The 20,984-nt window shown below is 38.1% G+C and overlaps 1 gene segment (V, D, J or C); it reads right to left on the bottom strand.

Moving 5' to 3' along the window:
* Positions 1-14,696: 14,696 nt before the first annotated feature.
* On the bottom strand, positions 14,697-15,047 carry LOC138168764 (T cell receptor alpha variable 8-6-like). The segment is given in 1 exon segment: positions 14,697-15,047. A coding segment is annotated over 1 exon segment (351 nt).
* Between the last annotated feature and the right edge of the window lie 5,937 nt (positions 15,048-20,984).

The raw sequence follows: 20,984 nt of genomic DNA, 5'->3' as shown, positions 1-20,984 counted from the left end.
GGAGGAGGCAGAGATTATGATAAGCATGTGCCTTCTCATGAGAATACTGGTTGAGTTCAGAGATAGTTTAAAGGCTATGTCACCATGTTAATCGTTTTTTATGTCCTACCTTGTGTGCTCATCATACTATTAGGGGAACAGCATCCACACATGTAGGTTTCAGGGTTGGTTTACTAGTATCCCATGTACCAAATATACAAATATCAAGCAGGTGATGAAGAGAACTATAAAGACAGATTTTTATCTAGTCTACATGGACATAATTGAGCTTACCTCTAGGTTTCAGGGCCCCTAAAGATATGGTGAAAGACAACCAAATACATATAAAATCCTGTGTCACTGGAAAGAGCATGAATCATGATATCTAGCACAACATGGTTGGTGACTTGCTCAAAGGTAAATGGTAATTAGCAGACACTAGAGCAGTATCCTCATCTCCTCAACCCAAATACAAGCGCTTTTCATCAGATAGCCATGGACACAATAAGCTGGTCTCCATGATAAAATAACTGAGGAAAGATCATTATAATAGAAAAAATGTTAAGTTAAGATTAGTTCTCTACTGTCTGGTTTTTAAAATTTCCAACCATGGCACAAAAGGTCAAGAGAGAAAAGTAGACTATATGATACCGGTCATAAAATTTAGTTGGTTAGCCCAAATATTGATTTACTCATGCATAAGCAAGGGAGAAGTATGTGATTAGAAATCTTCTCCTCCCACTAAGTCTCCTCAAAAAACAAAATCTCCCTACCTTGGACTTTCTTGAGCTTCTCAGAGCTTAGCTATTTAAAGAACTCTACCCTTTCCCCACAGAGGGCTATCTAATTTGTTTGATCAGTCAATCTTGGGTTGTCCTTTTTTGACTCAGAGAGGTGTTCATACTTTATAAAAGGATCATCTTAACTTCTCATTGTCTATTATCTATTCTTTGCTCTCTGCAACTACAGAAACCTTGCGGAGAGGAGGGTGAATCACCCCATCCCTTACACATTTAATTTTAAGATTTTATCTTCATAATATTATTCTAGATGCAAAAGAAAAATGAACCTTAATAAATCTTGATCCCCTCCCTCAAGGTACTGCCTAGTAAGAAAAAAGTTCACAAATAACCACAATAAAAATAAAAATGTTCTGAGAGACACAAATAAAATATAAAAAAAAAAGTTCTAAGGAAGAAGAAATCAAGGGGAGGCTGTGGGATTTCCATTAACTGATAGGATTTCCATTAACTGATTGTAAAAACTTGTTAAGGATCCTTTAAAATCTCTTAATGAATACTTTTAAAAACCTCATTCTCATATTATCCCATTAGGGGAATGGCACATTTGTTTTCATTTGCAGATCGAGAGAATATAATAAAGAGCTGGCCAAGCCCATTGGTAGGAAGTGTTGCTAGAGCCCCAGCTGCAGGATTTGTGACAAGCTGCAGGTGCCTAGAGAGCACTGTGCACTTGCTGCACAGAAGTGGGTGCCTGAGTCTCCAGACTGGGAGGTAGAAATGTGCAAGGAGAAGTTTCTGGCCTCTTTGTTAAGGTGAATTGTAAATCTTCCATCTTGTTTTGTAGCCGCATTTGAAAACATTTGCATTAGCAACTGAGGACCTTTGCCATGATATTGATGGTACCAGTAAAAGTAGTCAAAAGCAGTATCTGTATAAACACAGTTCACAACAGCATCCTCTCCCTCTTGGACTGTCAAGGATAGAGGATTTTGCTCCACTTTTTTTTGGCTGGTCACCCCTGGGGAGAAAAAGATAAAGTCAAGTCATTACTCTTCAGAATTCATATTTTCTTCCTACAGTTTCAAACGAAAAACTTAAATAAGGCAAACTGAGTTCCTTCCCCCACCCCTTAGCTTTGTGAAAATTGTTCCCTGTGTCATTTAGATATCATAGAGTCATAGATTTAAAGCCATAGAAGATCTTGGAGGTCGATTAGTCTAACACTCTCACTTTAAATTTTTTTAATTATGAACTTGATAATAAAAAAATCTACAAACATTTCAAATGTACAAAGAACAAAAATTACTACTATATCTGAATCCATGAACTTGTTTTAATGTTCAGTTTTTAAAGGTGTATATTGAATTATTTAGTAAGGTAGTAACAAAATTGATCTGTTTGTGTCCTATTTAGAGCTTTTTTCAATTCTCTCATTTTTGAAATGAGGTAACTGGGGTCCCAAAGGTTAAGTGTCTTATCCAAGACATACCCCCTTATTCCAGATCCAACACTTTTTCCTTTATACTATGCTATGACCCAGTACCTTATTATCATCACCAGAATCAACACCACCACCACCCCAACTTACAACTTAGCTGAAGCCACAGGATCAATAATGAAAATCCTAAGAATGTCTTCATTCTTTTTCACCACAATGATTTAGAAGGAACTCTGAGGACTTAGATGCTGAATAGGCTCCTCAGATATAATCACTGTTTCCTATCCTATTTCTTTCACTGCTTCAGAAAACATACTTCCTGCCTGGCCAATCAGAGTCCTCTCTGTTACTTAGCACAAATCACACTGTCAGTCATACTCCCTTTTCACAAGTACACGATCAAGGTTATCAACTCCAGTTTCTTATGAAGATGGGAGCACTGCCCTCTTCAGACCAAATACAGAGTTGCTGAAGGTACATTCTGTAACAGCCTAGAATGACCTCCGCCATGCTTAATCCAACTCCAAGCGTTTTCTCTGGCTCTCCACCGTGCCTGGAATGCTTTCTTTTCTCATTTCCACCTCCCAGATTTCCTGGTTTCCTTCCCAACTAAAACCTTATATTCTACAGCAAGCCTTTGCAGTCCCTTTAGATTCTAGTGCCTTCCTTCCATTGAGTATCTCCACTTTCTCTTGAAGATAGCTTCTTTATACATAGTTTCTTGCATGTTGTCTCCCATGGTAGACTGAAATCTGAGGGCAAGGGATGACCTTTTGTTTTTCTTTGTATTCACAGTACTTAGCATAGAGCCTGGCATATAGCAGATGCTTAATACATGTTTATTAAGTATTTACTTGCTATTCCATTAAGAATGGTATATCTGATTCCCCAGTGGATAAATGGTCAAAGGATATGAACAGGCAGTTTTCAGAGAAAGAAATGAAAGCTATCTATAAGCACATGAAGAAATGCTCTAATGCACTATTGATTAGAGAAATGCAAATCAAAACAACTCTGAGGTACCACATCTCACCAGTCAGATTGGCTAAGATGACAAAACAGCAAAATGACAAATGCTGGAGAGGATGTGGGCAAATTGGAACACTAATGCATTGCTGGTGGAGCTGTGAACTGATCCAGCCTTTCTGGAGAGCAATCTGGAATTATGCTCAAAGGGCTATAAATACTTTCATACCCTTTGATCCAGCAATACCACTCCTAGGGTTATATCCCAAAGAGATCATAGAAATGGGAGAAAGACCCATATGTACAAAAATGTTTATAGCAACTCTTTTTGTTGTAGCAAAGAATTGGAAATTAAGGGGGTGCCCATCAATTGGGGAATGGCTGAACAAGTTGTGGTATATGCATGTTATGGAATACTATTGTGCTATAAGAAACGAGGAGCAGACAGTCTTCATATTTACCTGGAGAGGCTTATACAAACTGATGCTGAGTGAGAAGAGTAGAACCAGGAGAAATTTGTACACAATTACAAACACAACGTATGTGTGATAACCAACTTTGATAGACTGGACTCTTCTCAGCAATGCAGTGATGTAAGTCAATCTCAAAAGACTCATGATGGAGAGAAATATGTGCATCCAGAGAAAGAACTAGAAAGAACTGAGTTTATATCCAGGTGGAAGAAAAATACCTGATCTTTTTCCTTCTCTTATTTGGTTTTATGTCCTCTTTACCATTTTTCATTCCAGCTGTCCTTATAACCTGGCTAATGTATAATGTGAAAGTATTTACAGATCCTATACTTGACTATATGCCGCCATGAGGGGGGAGGGGAGAGAGGGGGACAAAATGTGAAACTCAAAGAATTGTGGAATTGAATCCTGTAAACTAAAAGGAAACAAACAAATTAACTTTAAAAAATAAATAAATAAAAAGTTAAAAAAAAAAGAATGGTATATCTGGAAGGAGCTTTGGATATTTCCACTCCTTTTATAGACAAAGTACCTGAGTATAGGAAAGGATGGGTAATTTAGGACCATGGATTCAACAATTTATTAAGCTTAGGAAGGTGAGGGAAAAGAGAGAAAAAAAATAATACAAAGAGGCATAGTGGAGATGTCCAGAGAGTCAGGAACAGAGCCAGCAGAGATGGCTGGGAGTTCCTTCAAATGGAAGTTCTTGAAAGAACATGTTAGAGGAGGGGTCCACTTGTACAGTCAGATCTTCCAGGGAGAGAAGACTAAAAGGATAGAGGCATCTTCCAGGGGAAGGAACAGGATGGAGCACTTCAGAGAACACAGCCAAAAGAGGAATGAAATAGTTATCTTAGAGATTGCAATGTACTATAATATATAGGCTTGGATTTGTAGTCATTGAACTTGGTTTTGTGTCCTGGCTCTGCTACCTGTGTGAAATTGGGTAAGGCACTTCTTCAAAGACTCTGTTTCCTTATCCATGAAGTAAAGTTGGAAATTTTTTAAAACTCATCAACCTCAATTTCAAACCTCATCAACAGAAAACAGCAAGAAATGTGCCAAAGAAAGTAAGCAAACAACAGTAAAACAAGAGGAAAAGAATGAAAATCTTCACAAGTACATACTCTCAGGTAAACCATTAAAACAAACAGAACAATGAACAAAAATAGGCCCTAATACATTGATGGATATGGTAGGTAATTAGTTGAGATGACACAAAGTCTAGGATTGACTAGTTATAGAGGTCTGAGGTGAGGATTGACTACAAGCAGTTCTGCCCAGAGAGAAGTTCCAAAGCCAAGTGGATGGTAGGGAAAGGGGGAATCTCCTGCAGATTCCAGTCTGGACTGGACAGTCCCTGTTCCTGATAAGGAGAGGCAGGCAGTGACAGGGCAGATAGCAAGATGGCCACACTGGCTAGACTAGGATGTCCTGATGTATGACTGGAGGAGATTTAAATTCTGATGGACAAAGTGATAAACTGAAGACTTAGAACAAGATGCAAAGTGAGTGGTAACTGGATTACTACTTAAGAATCCCCGACTTGACTAATGTTCAATGTGAAGGTATTTGTAGAACTTATATGGAATTGCATGCCTCCATGGTGGGGGAGGGAGGCGAGGAAAGGGAGGAGAAAAAAACGTGTAACTCAAAGCTTGTGGAACTGAATGTTATAAACTAAAAGTAAATAAATAATATTAATATTACTGTATATTACAAGAAAGAAAGGATTCCATTATAATCACAATCTTTCCTAGGAGCCCCCGTGCATGAATGAATACATTTAATAAGAACTATGTATCAAGTATTGTGGCTAAAGAGACAACTATAATAGCAAGAAAATTCCTGTCCTCAAGGAACTTACACCCTACTAGAAAGGAGGACAACATATATATGAAGTGATATCCAGGGAGGGAGGTTTGGATTTGGAATGTCAATAGAGATGGTGATTGGAGCCCTAGGGGAGTCGGGTGACATTTCCTTTCCTAAAGCAATGGTTTTATTGATTTGATTATCATCCCCAGAGCAAGAAGTAGAAAGCAGGCGGAAGGGTTAAAGGAAGAACAGATACTGGGATCATAAAGGGATGGCTGAAATAGATAACCAGATAGGATGTGAATTATAATATCGGACCTGGAACCAGTTCCATATAGTAGGTCAAGTGCACGTGGATTAGCTGACTCATCTATCAGGACTACATAACGGGAGTTGTGGTTCCAAAATAGGGCAGATTAAATCACCCAGGACATATTCTCCAAAGGAAACCATGCAATGATTCCAAGAAATGCTGACATAAAACCACAGTTATTTCTAGGGTAAAGATCATACAGTAATGCACATAGGAAGAAGAGTGGCTGGTGATTTTCTGGTACAAAGACTGATCTTCCCAGTTTTTAAGGGACTCTCCATCCTTGGATTATCTTGAATTTGCTAATCTATTCATTCATTGCAGTCCATGGTAGGATGTCACCTTCGTGAAGAAAGGACCTTTTTGGTCTTCACATCCTAGCATTTTGCTTTGGAAACAGTAGGTACTTAATAAATGTTTGTTGAATTGAATTTGCTAACCTGACAGAAATAATAATAAGATTTGCTGCCATTCGAGGGCACTAATGAAGGATATGACAAGAGGTTTCTCAAAATTTCTCAAACCTGAAGACTACAACCCAATCCTGTTGATTCATGAGAGAACAAATGATATTTCTCAGGGTGGCAAAGGCATGGAAACAAAGTGGTTGCCCATCAGTTGTGAATGCCCATTAGTCGTGGTACATGGATGTAAAGGAACAATATTGTGCCATATGAAACTGTTAACATGATTAATAATATAGAGAAACATAGAACGACATATGGATCTATGCAAAAGGAAGTTAGCAGAACCAAGAAAAAATATTCACAACTTCAATGTAAATGGAAAGAACAACCAACAAAGCAATTAAAATTAAAGTTGAAAAATTACAAACAAGTTTGACTTAAAAGAAGAGATCTGAAAAAAACACCTCCCCTCAACCCAACTCATTTGCAAGTTGGGGATGGAGGTCCACAGAGTTGGAATGTGGCATATGGTGTGTTGTCTTTTAATGAATTTACTAGTTTTGCTGATTTTTTATTCTTTTCCTCTTTTTTTCTTTTTCTTCCAAGAGAAAGTGAAAGTGCACAGGTAAGACAAGAGTATAAAATATAAGCATAAAGGTAGAGTATAACAGCAGGGTCTTCACAGGGGGACTTCAATTCACCTCTCCCCTCCCAGGTGAGAAGGAGTATGTGTCTCTGGGTGTGGTCAGGTTCCAGATGATAGTTTAGGAACTGAGAATATTATAAACCATAATTCAACTTCCTCTCTCATTTTATAGACTAGGAAACTAAGGCCCAGAAATTGAGTTATTTACCATTGTCACTTCACTTCTCAATACTCTAAGCCAGAGATGTCCAGCATGGGCCCAACCAGATTAAAATGTAACTGGTAAATATTTAACTAACTAAATAAAATATAATAGGGCATAGATGGTTTTCTAAGTCAATATGCAACCAGCAAGGATCCTTACGCACAGTTGAGTGGCCCTCATTTCCCCATTTCTATGACACCTGTATTCTGAGCAACTCACAAAGACTCTAAGTTGCAAAGAAGGCATGGATCTGCATTGGTTTCCTACTTCCTTAAATCACAGCTTTGATCCTCATCCCTGAAAAGAAAGAGATACATGTGAAATAAATAATATTCTTAAATTTTTTGTTTTATTTTGGTTTTTGTTCATTGTAGACACTACTTTCTTCTCGCTAAAATGATTTTTTAGCATGAGAAATATGATTTAATATGCTTCATTACTTTTTAAAATCTTAATTTAATGCTTTTTGTTACAGCAATTCAAAATTCTGGTTCTAAATTCAGTTTGTTGATACTTGTTTTTAATCACTAAAAGAAATACCTCACAAAAATATATAAATTCAAATCAAGAAAGTGCATCATAAGCTGAACTTACTAAATCATAATAAGCATTTTTCAATCTCATTGGCCAATTATACAAAGATCAATAAAAGGAGCTAGACAGATAAATTTGTATTCAATTGTGAAGAGCCTTGAATGCCAGGGAAAGGTATTTGAACTTGCTTAATAAGAAATAGAAGGCCAAAAAAAGTTTTTGAGTAGAAGAGTGATGTGGTTGTTTCTATGAACAAAGAAGCAAGGAATAAACATCTTCTTTGTGCCAGGCACTGTGAGAAGAGCTGTGAGTATAAAGACAAAAATGAAATAGTCCCAGTCCCAAAGAGCTTACATTCTAATGAAGAAGACAACCAGCAATAACAATGGAGTCACCACAGTTGGATTCTAATACTTCATTAGCAGGTGTACACTATAAAGAAGTGATGAAGGAATGTAAGGAGTATAGGAACATATCTACATATGTTGACCTGACTGTCTCTCTGTCTCTCTCTGTATGGTCTCTATGTCTCTGTCTCTCAGTCTGGGTGTGTGTGTATGTCTCTCTGTCTCTCTCTGTCTCTCTGTCTCTCTCTGTCTCTCTCTCACTCTCTGTCTCTGTCTCTCTGTGTGTGTCTCTCTGTCTCTCACTCTCTGTCTCTGTCTCTCTGTGTATGTCACTCTGTCTCTCTCTCTCTCTTTATATATGTATGTATGTATGTGTGTGTATGTGTGTATGTATGTATATCAGGTAGGTGGCACAGTGGATAGATCATTGGGCCTGAAGTCAGGAAGACTTATCTTCCTGAGTTCAAATCCGACCTTAGGTACTTACTAGCTGACCCTGGGCAAATCCCTTAACCCTGTTTGACTAAGTTCTTTATCTGTAAAAGGAGCTAGAGAATGAAATGACAAACCACTCCAGTATCTTTGGCAAGAAAACCCCAAATGCGGCCACGAAAAGTCAGACATGACTGAAACAACAACAAATATACACATATACACAAATGTATATGCAAATATGTTATCAGAATGATTCTGTCTTTTTTTTCAATTGCCCCTATTTATAATTAATTGATTTTGTCTTCTTACTGCCTAAGTCATGGTTCTTTGTCTCTGAACTTAGTACAGAAATTCAGCTGTCCTATAATGAGTTAAGTCTAGAAACCCAGTTCCCTGTTAATCAGTGTTCTATTCTTGTGTCAAGGAAATCTGTTAGCCTTGAAGGAGGCAGGTGGACACCAGGGAATCTGGTCTAGTATCCTTACACCACCAAGCAATCCTTCAAGGATGTCTGGTTCGTTTTCCAAAGAAGTCTGGTTTACTATCTCTGTCCTTGCAGATGCACTTGGTGTTAAAAAATAAACATTTCTTAGTCACAGGAGGAAAGAAAGGGGTCATTGTTAACCTTCATTCCCAAATTTCCATCCAGTCATATTTTCTTCTATCTCTTATGCTAGTCTCCCTATTTTCCATATTACCCCAAACTATGAAAGGGAACTACCCCTTCATTTGGGGTCTTAGCTTTACTGGAGAAGTTGATATCCTATTTATTGGTAAATTTGTAATTTACTAATAAAGTGTGCTCATAATTTTGTGCCTCAGTCTACCTTAATTTTAATTGTTATAATATATGCAAACATATCTGTACACATACATATTACTCACATATACATACATATCCATATATATGCACAAATACATGTATATGTATATATGAAAAATCCGTCCTAAAGAAAATAATTTTAAATATTTTATTACTATTATCATTGGTATGAACAATATTTATTTAGTTCTGTAAAAGCACTATTCTGCTAGTGTTATGAAATATGGATTAGAAGGGGAGAGAAAGAAAGCTGGAAGAATTATTAAAATGCTAGTGCACAAAATGTCAGATAGGCAGAAAACAAGTATTTAATGAGCACATTACTATGTTCCAGGCACTTTGCTAAACACTTTGCAAATTTTATCTCTATTTATCTTTACATCAACAGTGGGAGGTAGGTGCTATTATTACTCCATTATACATTTGAGGAAATTGAGGTAGACAGAAATTAAGTGATTTTCCCAGAAACCAAATTTGAGCTTAGATCTTCCTGACTCCAGACCCAGTATTCTATTTGCTATGCCATCTAGAAGTACTAGGGTGGCAGCATGGGCAATAGAGAGAAAAGCATAGTTGTGAGAGATGTTGTAAAGGAAGAACTAAAAGAATTTGGGAAGTAATTAAATATGAGAGGTGTGGGAGATGGAAAAGGCAAATATAATTCCAAAGCTTCAAACACTATCAGGGAGCGAGGGGGACCTGCAGCCTTGAAGCCATATGTGGCCCTCTAGGTCCTCAAGTGTGACCCTTTATCTTGAATCTAAACTTCAGTCAAAAGGCCACACTAAGGACCTAGAGGGTCACATGTGGCTTTGAAGTCACAGGTTCCCCATTCCTGCTAGACAGAGAGAATGCTGTTATCAATGAAATAGAGAAGAGGAAAGGAGAAGTCACTTTGGAGGAAAATGTAATAAGCTTTATTTTAGACGTAGTGAATTTGAAGTGCTTAGGGGGACATCAAGGTTGAGCTATCCTGTAGTCAGTTGGAAATAGAGTTCATAGTTAAGAAGGGATTGAGGAAAGAGACACAGATGGGCAGTCATCTATTAAAAAGTGGTAGTTGAAAGCATGGGAGCAAAGGAGACTCCCAAGAGAAAGAGTTTAGAGATAGAAAAGCAGACAACCAAGGACAGATCCACAGAAGACACTCATTTTAAGGGAATAGAATAAAATCTAATGAAGACAGAAAAGAGACAAATGAGACACTTAGTTTTTAGAGAAGTAGAAAAATCTATTGAAATGAAGTGAGCAGATCTCATTAGCTAATTGGATATTAACTTGTGTCCTAGTGTTTTGTGTCATTGTTTCTTGTGTGCTTGTGAATTTTATCCTGTGTTTTGTCCATCTGCTCAACAAATTAATTCTCACCCAACCTAGTATCCTAAAGAATTTCAAGGGAAGTCATATGGGAGAAAGATTCTATCTCTTCTGCTTGGCTCAAGAACAAAACCAGAAATAATGCATGGAAATACAAGGAGGCAAATTAAGCCCAGTTATAAAGGGAAAACCTCCAATGGATGAGAGTTGTACTAAAGTATAATGGATTCCTTCAAGACTTTCTGGTTTTCCTCTAACCTACATTTTTTAGGCAAAGCTTTCTCTACTCTAACCCAACCATCACTCTCAGCTGGAAACCCAGCTTCATTCTATACCTTACTGAGAAAAAAGAAACATTCAACATGAACTCCCTTTTCTTTTCATCTTAAATCCTCTCGATATCATTCCCCACTCTGTCCTCCTCTACTCTAGTCTTTGATAATGAGGTGGCCCTTTTAAAACCAAAGTCAACCCCTCTACACATTCCCTTGATCCCATCCTCTCCCTTCCCCCCAAAAGATATCGCTTAAGTAATTTTCTCTATCTAATCTTCAGTCTCTTCCTATCTACTGCTCCCTCTTTTGTTACCTACAAACATGGTCAAATGTCCTCATCCTTAAAAAAGAAAAAAACTTCACTAACTGCTGCTATTCACTTAGACTCCTAACCTCATTCTCTCCTCCATTTCATAGCCAAACTCCTAGAAAAAGTCATCTCTAAGCATTGCCTCCACTTTCTTTCCCCACAACTTCTCTCACTTCTAAATCCTTTACAATCTTTCTTCCTCCCTCGTCACTCAATTGAAACCTCTCTCCCCAAAGTTACCAAAGGCCTCTTAATTCCCAGAGGGGATGACTTTTTCTAGATCCCTAGTCTTCTTTACCTTTTTTCTCCAACTTTTTTTTTTTTTTGCTTTTTGGCGGGTAATTGGGGTTAAGTGACTTGCCCAAGGTTACACGACTAGTTTTTGTGTTAAGTGTCTGAGTTCGAATTTGAACTCAGGTCCTCCTGACTCCAGGGCCAGTGCTCTATTCACTGCGCCACCTAGCTGCCCCTCTTTCTCTAACATTTGATGCCATTCATCTCCCTGTCTTCTTGTATACTTTCTTGTCTCTGTTTTATTGACACTGTTCTTTTTTGTCCAATGGCTTCTTTTCCATATCCTTTGCCCATTCATCAATTATATCTTGCCCCCTAACTGTAGGTATGACCCAAGACTCTGCCTCAGGCCTTCCTCTAATTCTGTCTCAATATTCTGTCACTTGAGTTCCCATGAGGTTAATTAGCAAATCCATGCAGATGACTCCCAGATATTCATCCCTTCTCTCTCCTGAGCCCTAATCCTACATCACAAATTTTCAACTGCACATTTTAAACTGAATGCCCCAGAGGTATATCAAAACAAATACATCCAAAGCAGAATTCATAATCTTCTCACAAAAACCTACCCCTCCTCTGGACTTCCCCATTTCTATTTCAAACATCACCTTCCTTACAGTCACACAGGTTTGCTACTTTGGCATCACCCTTGACTCCTCACTCTCCCTCATCCTCCATATCCAATCAAATAGTTGCCAAACCTTTTCTTTTATATTTCCATAATATCTCTCTCATCTGCCTCCTTCTCACAACTCATCAAATCATCGGACTACTTCAATCTTTTATCACTTCCCACCTAGACTATTGCAATCGTCTTCTAATTGTTTTCCCTACTTCAGCTCTCGAATCTATCTTCTAAACAAATACTGTAGGTTACTTCCTTAGGTCCCAGTCTCATCATGTCACTCCTCTCCTCAGTAAACTCCAGTGGTATCCTATTGTGACTACGTTGAAATATAATCTTTTCTGTTTGTCATTTAAAGCTCTTCACAGTCTGGCCCCAAACTATCATTCCCGTCTTATCATAAAAGATTTCCCTCCCTGTGCTCTATGGTTAATCCGAGTTGACCTTCTGACTGTTCCTCACCTATGCTACTCCATCTCCTTTCTCCAAGTCTTTGCACTAGCCATTCACCATGGCTGGAACAAACTTTCTCCTCACCTCTACCTCATGAAATCCTTTCCTTCCATCAAAACTCAACTCAAGCACTCCCTTCAACATGGAGCCTTTCCAGATCCCCCAACTGCTGGTCAACTCCCTCTCCAAACTATTTTGTATTTAGTTTATATTTATTCGGCATATACTTATGTGTGTGTGTGTATATGTGTGTATGTATATATATAGAGAGATATATATATGTTTTCTCCTCTGATAGAATGTAAGATTCTTGAAGGCAGGATTGGTTTTATTTTTGTTTCTGTATCTCTAGCATCTGCACAATACATACTTACTTAGAGTACTAGGCCTGGAAACATGAAGACTGGAGTTCAAATCCAACCTCAGACACTTATTATTTGTGTGACGTTGGGCAAGTCACTTAACCTAATCTCTGTCTCAGTTTTCTCAACTATAAAATGAGGACAAAAACAGCATCTACCTCCCAAGACTGTTGTAAAGATAAAATGAGATATTTGTAAAGCACTTGGCACAGTGCCTGTCCCATGTTGCTGTTGTTCAGTCACTCAGTCATATCTGAGTCTTTGTGACCCCGTGGACCACAGCACTCTGGGCCCTCCTGTCCTCCCCTGTCTCCCAAAGTCTGTCCAAGCTCACGTTCGTTGTGTCCATCTCATGCTCCGCTGGGCCTTCTCATTTTGCTTTCATTCTCTCCAGCGAGTCCTGTCTTCTTATTATGTAGCCGATATATTTAAGCTTTAGCCTCAGTATTTGTCTATCCAATGAATAGTCTGAAATAATTTCTTAAAGTATTAACTGATTTAATCTCCTTGTTGTCCAAGGGGGTCTCAAAAGTCCAGCACACAGTAGGCACTATAGTCCCTTCTCCTGTTTTTGATTATTTGATAGATTGATAGCAGTAGGGACAGATTAAGAAGTAAATACTCTGGAAGAGAGGCTGTCCTTGATTAGGGAAGAATTTATGGGTAATATTTCCTGGGGAAATGATGCTAAGATTTCTCCCCCCAAAATGGCTGGATTTAGTTAAATGAACTGGGTTCGAATGCTCAGTAAGCTCTTGTGGCTGCCTTTAGGATCAAATGCAAACTCGTCTAATTAACATTTAAAAACATATGCATGTGTGTTCAAGTGTGCATGTGTGAGTGTGTGCATGGGTGTGAGAGTGTGTATGCATTTGTGTGTGTATGTGTGGTAGTATGTGTGTATGGGTACACATTGCTTCCCGAATGGGATATAATTTTATTGCAGTCAAGGACAAGTTCTCTTTTGTTTTGTATCCCCAGCACCTACCACAGTGCCTGGCATTTATTAGATAAGGGTTTCCAAACCTGGGGCCCATGAACTTGTTTCTTTAATATATTGATAATTTTCTTTTGACATAATTAATTTCCTTTGTAATCCTATGTATTTTATTTTCTGCCTTTAAATACATTCTGAGAAGGGGTCTGGAGGCTTCACCTTACTAGACTGCTAAAAGAATCCATGAACACAGAAAAGGTTAATATTACCTAGCAAAAATTATAATAGTAGAAATAATAATACCTAGAATTTATGTAGTCCTTGAAGTTTTAGAGTATTTTACATGTGTTACCTCATTCAATCTTCATAAGAACCCTGTGAGGAAGGTGCTATTATCCCTACTTTACAGATTAGGAAACTGAGTCTGGCAGAAGTTAAATAACTTGCCAACTAACAATTAGTCAGGGATTTGAACTCACATCTTCATGACTAAGAATCCCTGCACTAGCTACAAATATTTGCTGATTGGTTGAACTATTGAGTGAATTCCAGTTCAGCTATTTACTACATGGGTGACTTTGGCCAAGTTTTTAAACACCTGTGCCTCAGAAAAATGTGAGGATTGGGCTGATGATAGCTAGGGTTGGTTGCTTCTACCTCTCAATCCTGTGAATGAGTAAAAATCCATTGGAAAGACTAAACACTCATTGTAGGCTCTAAGGATCATTCAGAAACTAAACAGTGTAATTATTGGCAGGAGAGAAAGGGATCACATATAGTCTAGGTGGAGATGTTGGACGGGGAAAAGGTACTGAGAAATGACTTTGGTGTCAAAGACAAAAGGTAAAAATAAAACAGTTGTAAAAGAAAAATAGCGATTAAAAAAAACACGAGTTGAGCCTCAGACCAACATCACCCCCTAGTGGCAGAAAGAATAACTGCTCAGCATCATTGTCCGTCATATCTCGGTGTTTCATGTACAGCTCCCCTGATGTTTCAAGTCACTGTGTCACTCACAGCACAGAAGTACACGGCCACATCGCTCACTTCGACGGACGGCTTCCTCAGGTTGAAAGATTTATTGTTCTTGTTAAATTCTGCTTCGAAACCTCTGCTACCTCTAACCAGGGTGTTTCCTGAGAAATATTTCAGGAGTATCTGGAGGCTTCCTTTGGGATCCTGAACATACCAGAAGAAGCGAGGGCTCCCAGTATATGAAGCAGCGCATCTCAATTCCAGGGGATCCTTTTCAGATATGGTGACCTGACCTTCAGGCTGGGTCACTGTTTGTCCTCTTGTTCCTCCTGTAAAATCAAGGCAATACTCAACAAATTGGCACAGACCCATCTGCAGAAGACAGCTCTATTTGTAAGTGGATTTTGAAGAAAAAAACAGTGGATCAATAGCAGTGAAATAAAATATTACTCACTCATTGAGAAGAGCATCAAAGTCACTAAGATAGAGGCCAAAGTCATAGCCAAACAGTGAGAATGTTGAAGCTCCTGCATCATCCAGAGGTGAAGGAGATGTCACTTAGAAATTCTGAGTCTGGAGAAACTGGGCACTGGAAGAAAGAAGAGATTGGTTCTCTGGGGCTCCTTGGGTTATCACAGTCGAAGGAATCATATGCAAGTGGCCCTACTCTCAAAAAGCGTGGTTGCTTTCCGTCTTCTGATTCCTCTCAGTAGTCACTGTGGCAGTCGTGGTAACACTCTTAGCCTGGGCACCTAGATGAAGGTGAAGGTAGGCAGGCTCCTACCAAGTGAGGATTCTGTGAAGTCTCATCATTCAGAAGTCATTCAACTTGAACAGCTCTGCCCTCTGGAGCCCATACACAGAAATGCAATCAATTCCCTGAGGATTCTGGACCATGGCACCAAATCTTTCCATTAGAGTCATCAGATTGTAGCTTATATACATGGATTTCACATAATACTAAACCTAGTTCTCTTGGTAACCTTGAAGATAAGTTCATCAATATTTTACCAGCCCTTCAATCAACCAGTCAAATATCAAGTATTTACATAGCACCTGCTATGGGGCAAGCATTGTATGAGGCACTGGGGATTCAAATGTTTATAGCAACTGTCTTTGTGGTGACAAAAAACTGGGAAATTGCAGGGAAGCCTATCAATTGGGGAATGACTGCGAAAGGTGTGCTATATGATTGTGATGGAATAACACTGTGCTATAAGAAATGGTGAGCTCAATAATCTTAGAAAACCTAGAAAGACTTGCATGAAATAATGTAGAATGAAATGAGCAGAACCAAGAAAACATTGCATACAGTAACAACAATATTGTTTGAAGAATGACTTTGAATGAATAAGTCATTTTGACTATTATAAATACCCAAATTAACTAGAAAGAACATATGAAGAAAGATGCTATCTGCATCCAGAGAAAGAACTGTTAAATAGATGTATAGAATGTGTGTGCATGTGTGTGTGTGTGTGTGTGTGTCTAATGGTAGCCACTTCTGAGAGAGAGGAGAGAATGGAAGGGAAGAAAAAAAGAAGAGGGTGAAGGAAATGTACATGATAACTTTGCTGTGTATTTAAAAGGAATAGCAAGTTGTACATGGTGAATTTGCAGTTTCATATGCAATCATTTTTATTGTAATGGAAATATTTGTTTTATTCCATAAATTAAAAATTTAATTAATTAAAAAAGAAAGCATGTCAGATAGTTAAACACAGCATATTTTCTTTAAAAAAATAAACCAATCCCCATTCACAGAGTTTACATTCTAAAATGGGAGACACATACATATATATATAGCATAAGTATAAAGTTAATAAATACATACATATATGTATATGATGCACAGAGACAAAGGATTGTATGTCACAATAGAGAGAAAACCAACTTGGACAGATCATAGAGTATAATAAGGAGAGTGACATCCAGTGAGGCTAGAAAAATAGACTGGGGCCAACTTGCATAGGACTTCAAAAGACAAACAGAGGAGTTTATATTTGACCCTAGAGTAGGATCCAAGAATTTAATCCTAGAATAGGAAGCCATTGGAGTTAGTTGAGTAGGGGAGTTAAATAGGGAAATCAGCACTTAAGAAAAATTACTTTGGTAGCAATATGTAGGATGGACTGAAGTAGTGAGAGATTTGAGAGAGAGAAAATAATTGCAATAACCAGAGCATGGGGGCCTAAACTAGCATGTCACTGTCGAACTGGAGAGAAAGGATTGAATACATGAGAAAGTGTGAAGATAGAAACTTTATTCCAGCCTTAGGGAGAAGAGAGGAACAAGCAATGGATAGAAAACCAGGAAGACCTGAGTTCAAGTCTCTCTAATGACACATATTAGGTGTGTGACCCAGAGAAAATCAATTAAACTCTCAGTACTCTACACAATTTTTTGAAACTATCAGCTACAGATAAAATATGAAACTATCAGCTACAGATAAAATATAGGCCTCTTTTGGTGGAAGGAATTTCCTCTTGTGGTTATTCCCTCTACCAAGCACTGATCTAGTCCCTGTCCCAATAGAGATTATATATCTGTGTATATGAATATAATTAACCAATATAATCAGCCTGAAGAAATTCAGCACCTGCTGCTTAGGTCACATTTACAGTTTCATCAAAATATTTGTCTATCATGTGATTTAACCAGAATGATGAGATAAATGAGGACACTAGAAACTACACCATGTAAGGGGTTAGTAAAAGGACCTGATGATATTGAACTCGAAAATCCTACCATCACCCATAGAGAAGTCAGTCTTTTTTCCCCCTTGTAGTATACTAGTGAAGCAGTTGGGATCTCAAACATACCAAAACTAGTATGAAACTTTCCCTATTAATTTAGTCAATTAGTGATTCTTTGCAGCAGAATTTCTTCATCATGTTATGTATTACCCATACTCTAAGAAAATGCATACAGACACCTAAGGCCACATGTCTTATAGCTGGTGTCAATTAATGAGCCTTCCTTTTATTCATCTTCTTATAGCATACCTAACACCCTCCATGTTAGCAGATTTGGCAGATTTTTGTAAGCAGTTTTTTTCTCTTTTTAGTTATAAACCCTCTTAATTAGATTCTCCAGACAAATGTTTTTCTGACCATTTGTAGGGGGTATTTCATCCACAGTCAAAAGTCCAACATTCTTATATACTTAAGGAAGCCAAATCTCATTCTCTGACACTCTTTTCCATCAGCTGTTCATTTTTCTTTTTCTTTTTTTTTTAGATTTTTCTTTTTGCTTTTTGAAGGAGGGAAGGTAGGACAATTGGTGTTGTGACTTACCCAAGGTCACATGGCTAGTTTTGTATTAAGTGTCTGACGCCGGATTTGAACTCAGGTCTTCCTGACTCCAGGGCCGATGCTCTATTCACTGTACCACCTAGCCACCCACAGCTGTTCATTTTTCAAGTCTGTTTACTATCAATTGGCACTGATGATGAAAATACCACATACATTGTATATCCTCAGTTTCTTCCTCAGGACTTCATAATACTTAATAGTCTCTATAAATTCTTCCTTGTGGTGTAATTCAAGCCCATGCTGATCAACAAAAATGGACAGTGGTCATTAATTTTGGCAAGTCTCAGGAGAGTGTCTGCCACCTGCCAGGTATAGGTTTTGGCAAGACAGCAGCTGTCTCTATTGTTTGTCAAGTCAAAAAAATCCAACCACCTTGATACAACATAGTAGAAAATCATTATCTGCCATCATATGACTCTACCACCACTGCTCTCAATATTATATGACATCCAACATTTGCATGTTGGATCCAAATCATCATGTATAGAGCACAACTGTTCTTCTCTAAGGTGGTAAGGCTCCCTCATCAATAAGAAATACCTCAAACCTATTACATTGCTTCACAGTTTTAGCTATCTTTCTTATTTTCCTTCTCTGTTTCACTTTCTATGAACCTCCAACATTTTTCATAATATTCTTGTCTTCTCTAGTTATTTCTTGCCTGCATAAGATTAAATAAGAGTTTCCCATTTCCTTTGTTCTAAAACTAAACATTTTTCAAAAGTACCTGAGCTATCTGGCACTTTCTAAATAAATTTTAATTAGAAGCCAACTGTCATGTCCCTCTCTACTCTGAACGCCATATTATTGATCAACCTGGGCTTTTTTATCTTTCCCCATGAATTTAAGTTCAATTTGTAAACAGAACATGGAATAGCTTTAAATTCACTCATCATTTCTAAAGTTGGCAAGGCAACAACCCCAATCAATATGAAACCATCTTGGAACAGTCACAACTTATCTTTCTTCATTTTTTTCCAAGGCTATCTAAGTGTGTTTAGCATCTCTGTAGTCCCTGTCACTGAGTCGCTCACAGCACAGTATTACCCAGCATCCTCAGCCTCTTGCACTTGGTGAATGAGCAGATGAAGAACTGCCCTGCTATCATTGTGTATTGCTCCTTCTGAGTGAAATTTGCATCAGAAATAATGACTCTTTAAGTAGAGTAGATCCTGGGTCCTGAACTTACCAAGAGAAGCATGTTCCCCCAGTCCCCGAGTAATTGCAATGGATTTTCACCAAAACTTTTTCAAATGAACACCAAGATGCAGGACTGAGAGACTCTGTTCTGGCCCTCTGTAGCTGTAAAAGAACATAGAAAGAGAGAAAGAAAAATAAACTCTGTGCTCTTATATGTCCTGGTAACTCAAGATAAAGAAGATTAAGTTAAAATACAACCCAGAGACCGTCAATCTCCACAGTCAGCAAAATTCTTTTCTCTAGTTGGAGGAACCAAGAGAGAAACTCAGAAGAATGCCCATAGCATAATTTCCCATGTGTCATTTTTGGTCACGATGGAGGAAGGATGATGGACTTTATTCCCAGAATCTGAGTATGAGGTACAGCAAGAATCTATCTGAGTGGGAAAGCCTCCATATATTCCAGACTCTTGCCCAGTTTTGTTTGCTCTTTGTACCAAGGATGCTGTCACCAAAACATTTATTAAAGGAGCAATGGATAGTTATGAAGATGCAGATGGGTTCTGTTTGTGGACCTTTGTAAAACGAGATGCTAGGATATTTATGTCATTGATGGACCTAGGAATACCAATGTTTTAAGAGGTTACATGGGGATGGGAGAGAGGGAGTAGAGTGCGTGAGAAAATGGAGTGAACTGAGTGTAGTACAGTGGAAAGAAAACATGTCTTCAAATCAGAACCCAGAAAACCTGTGTTGGAATTGCAATTCTGCCACCATGAAGTTGAAAGGCCATAAGGAAATCATTTCATCTCAATTTTTTCATCTACAAAATAGAGGTGTCACTAGGAATAGCACTTCACTTACGCCATATTTTAAGGTTAACAAGGTGATTTCCTCCCCATTCCCCCCCCCAAAAAAAAAGAACCTGTGATCTGGGGAGTGTGTTATAATGTTCATATCAGGAAACTGAGGTTCAAAAAGATTTTTAATGGTTCACAAAGTTGTTTCCTCTAAAAAAACCCTATGAATAAAAGAACACACACATATCCTCATTTTTTAGATTGGGAAATAGGCTCAAGAAATGTCTTGTCCAAAGTAAACATCAAAACCAAATTCAGGTCTTCTGATGGTAAAACAAATACTCTTTCTACTAGACCACCTACCCTGCCTAGCATCCAAGATCAAGGAAGATAATATATGAGGAAGAGTTTTGAAAACTATAGAACATCATACAAATGCCTCTTTACCCTTTTGTCACTCATATTTCTCTATCCTGTAGAAATGCTTTTATTTTACCCTCCCCAATAAATATCTCTCTGCAGTTCAAAATGTAGAATGAATGAATTAATGAGTAGGAGAGTGGAATTTATAAAAATACAAGTGACCACTGAGGGAATTGAGGGGATTAGAACAAGAAGTGGTAGTGAGAATTGAGTGAACCACACAGGTTCTATATAGTGACTCAATTCTGGAGATAGTTCAATTCCCTTTCCATTCAATTATATGTCCAGTCCAACTTCTATCTTGTGAGAAAGCTTTATTCAATTGTGATAATGGGGAGAAAAATCTTATTGCATTATTTGAACTTAGCCCTGGCTGGGAAGCTGGACCACTTCTACCTGCTTCTTAAAGACCCTTAACACATAGGTTATGTTGACCAGAAACCCAGCCAGATACAAAGATTGATGCGAGGAGTTTTCTCACAATTGTACTTCTCAAGCACATATGTCGTATCTGAAAACAGGCCCCATACTGACCAATCAGTTATTGTTTCCATAATCCTTTGATTGTTTACAGTCATTTGGTAGGAATGGAACACCTCTTTTTTTCTAAATTCAGGGAACTGCACCTTTTCA

The sequence above is a fragment of the Petaurus breviceps genome, unplaced genomic scaffold (assembly GCF_028583685.1).
Source record: "Petaurus breviceps papuanus isolate PSGF00001 unplaced genomic scaffold, PetGlider_PUasm1.0 37, whole genome shotgun sequence".
Lineage (NCBI taxonomy): Eukaryota > Metazoa > Chordata > Mammalia > Diprotodontia > Petauridae > Petaurus > Petaurus breviceps.
Note: the sequence above shows the minus strand (reverse complement) of the source record. Positions and strands in the feature narration are given on the sequence as shown.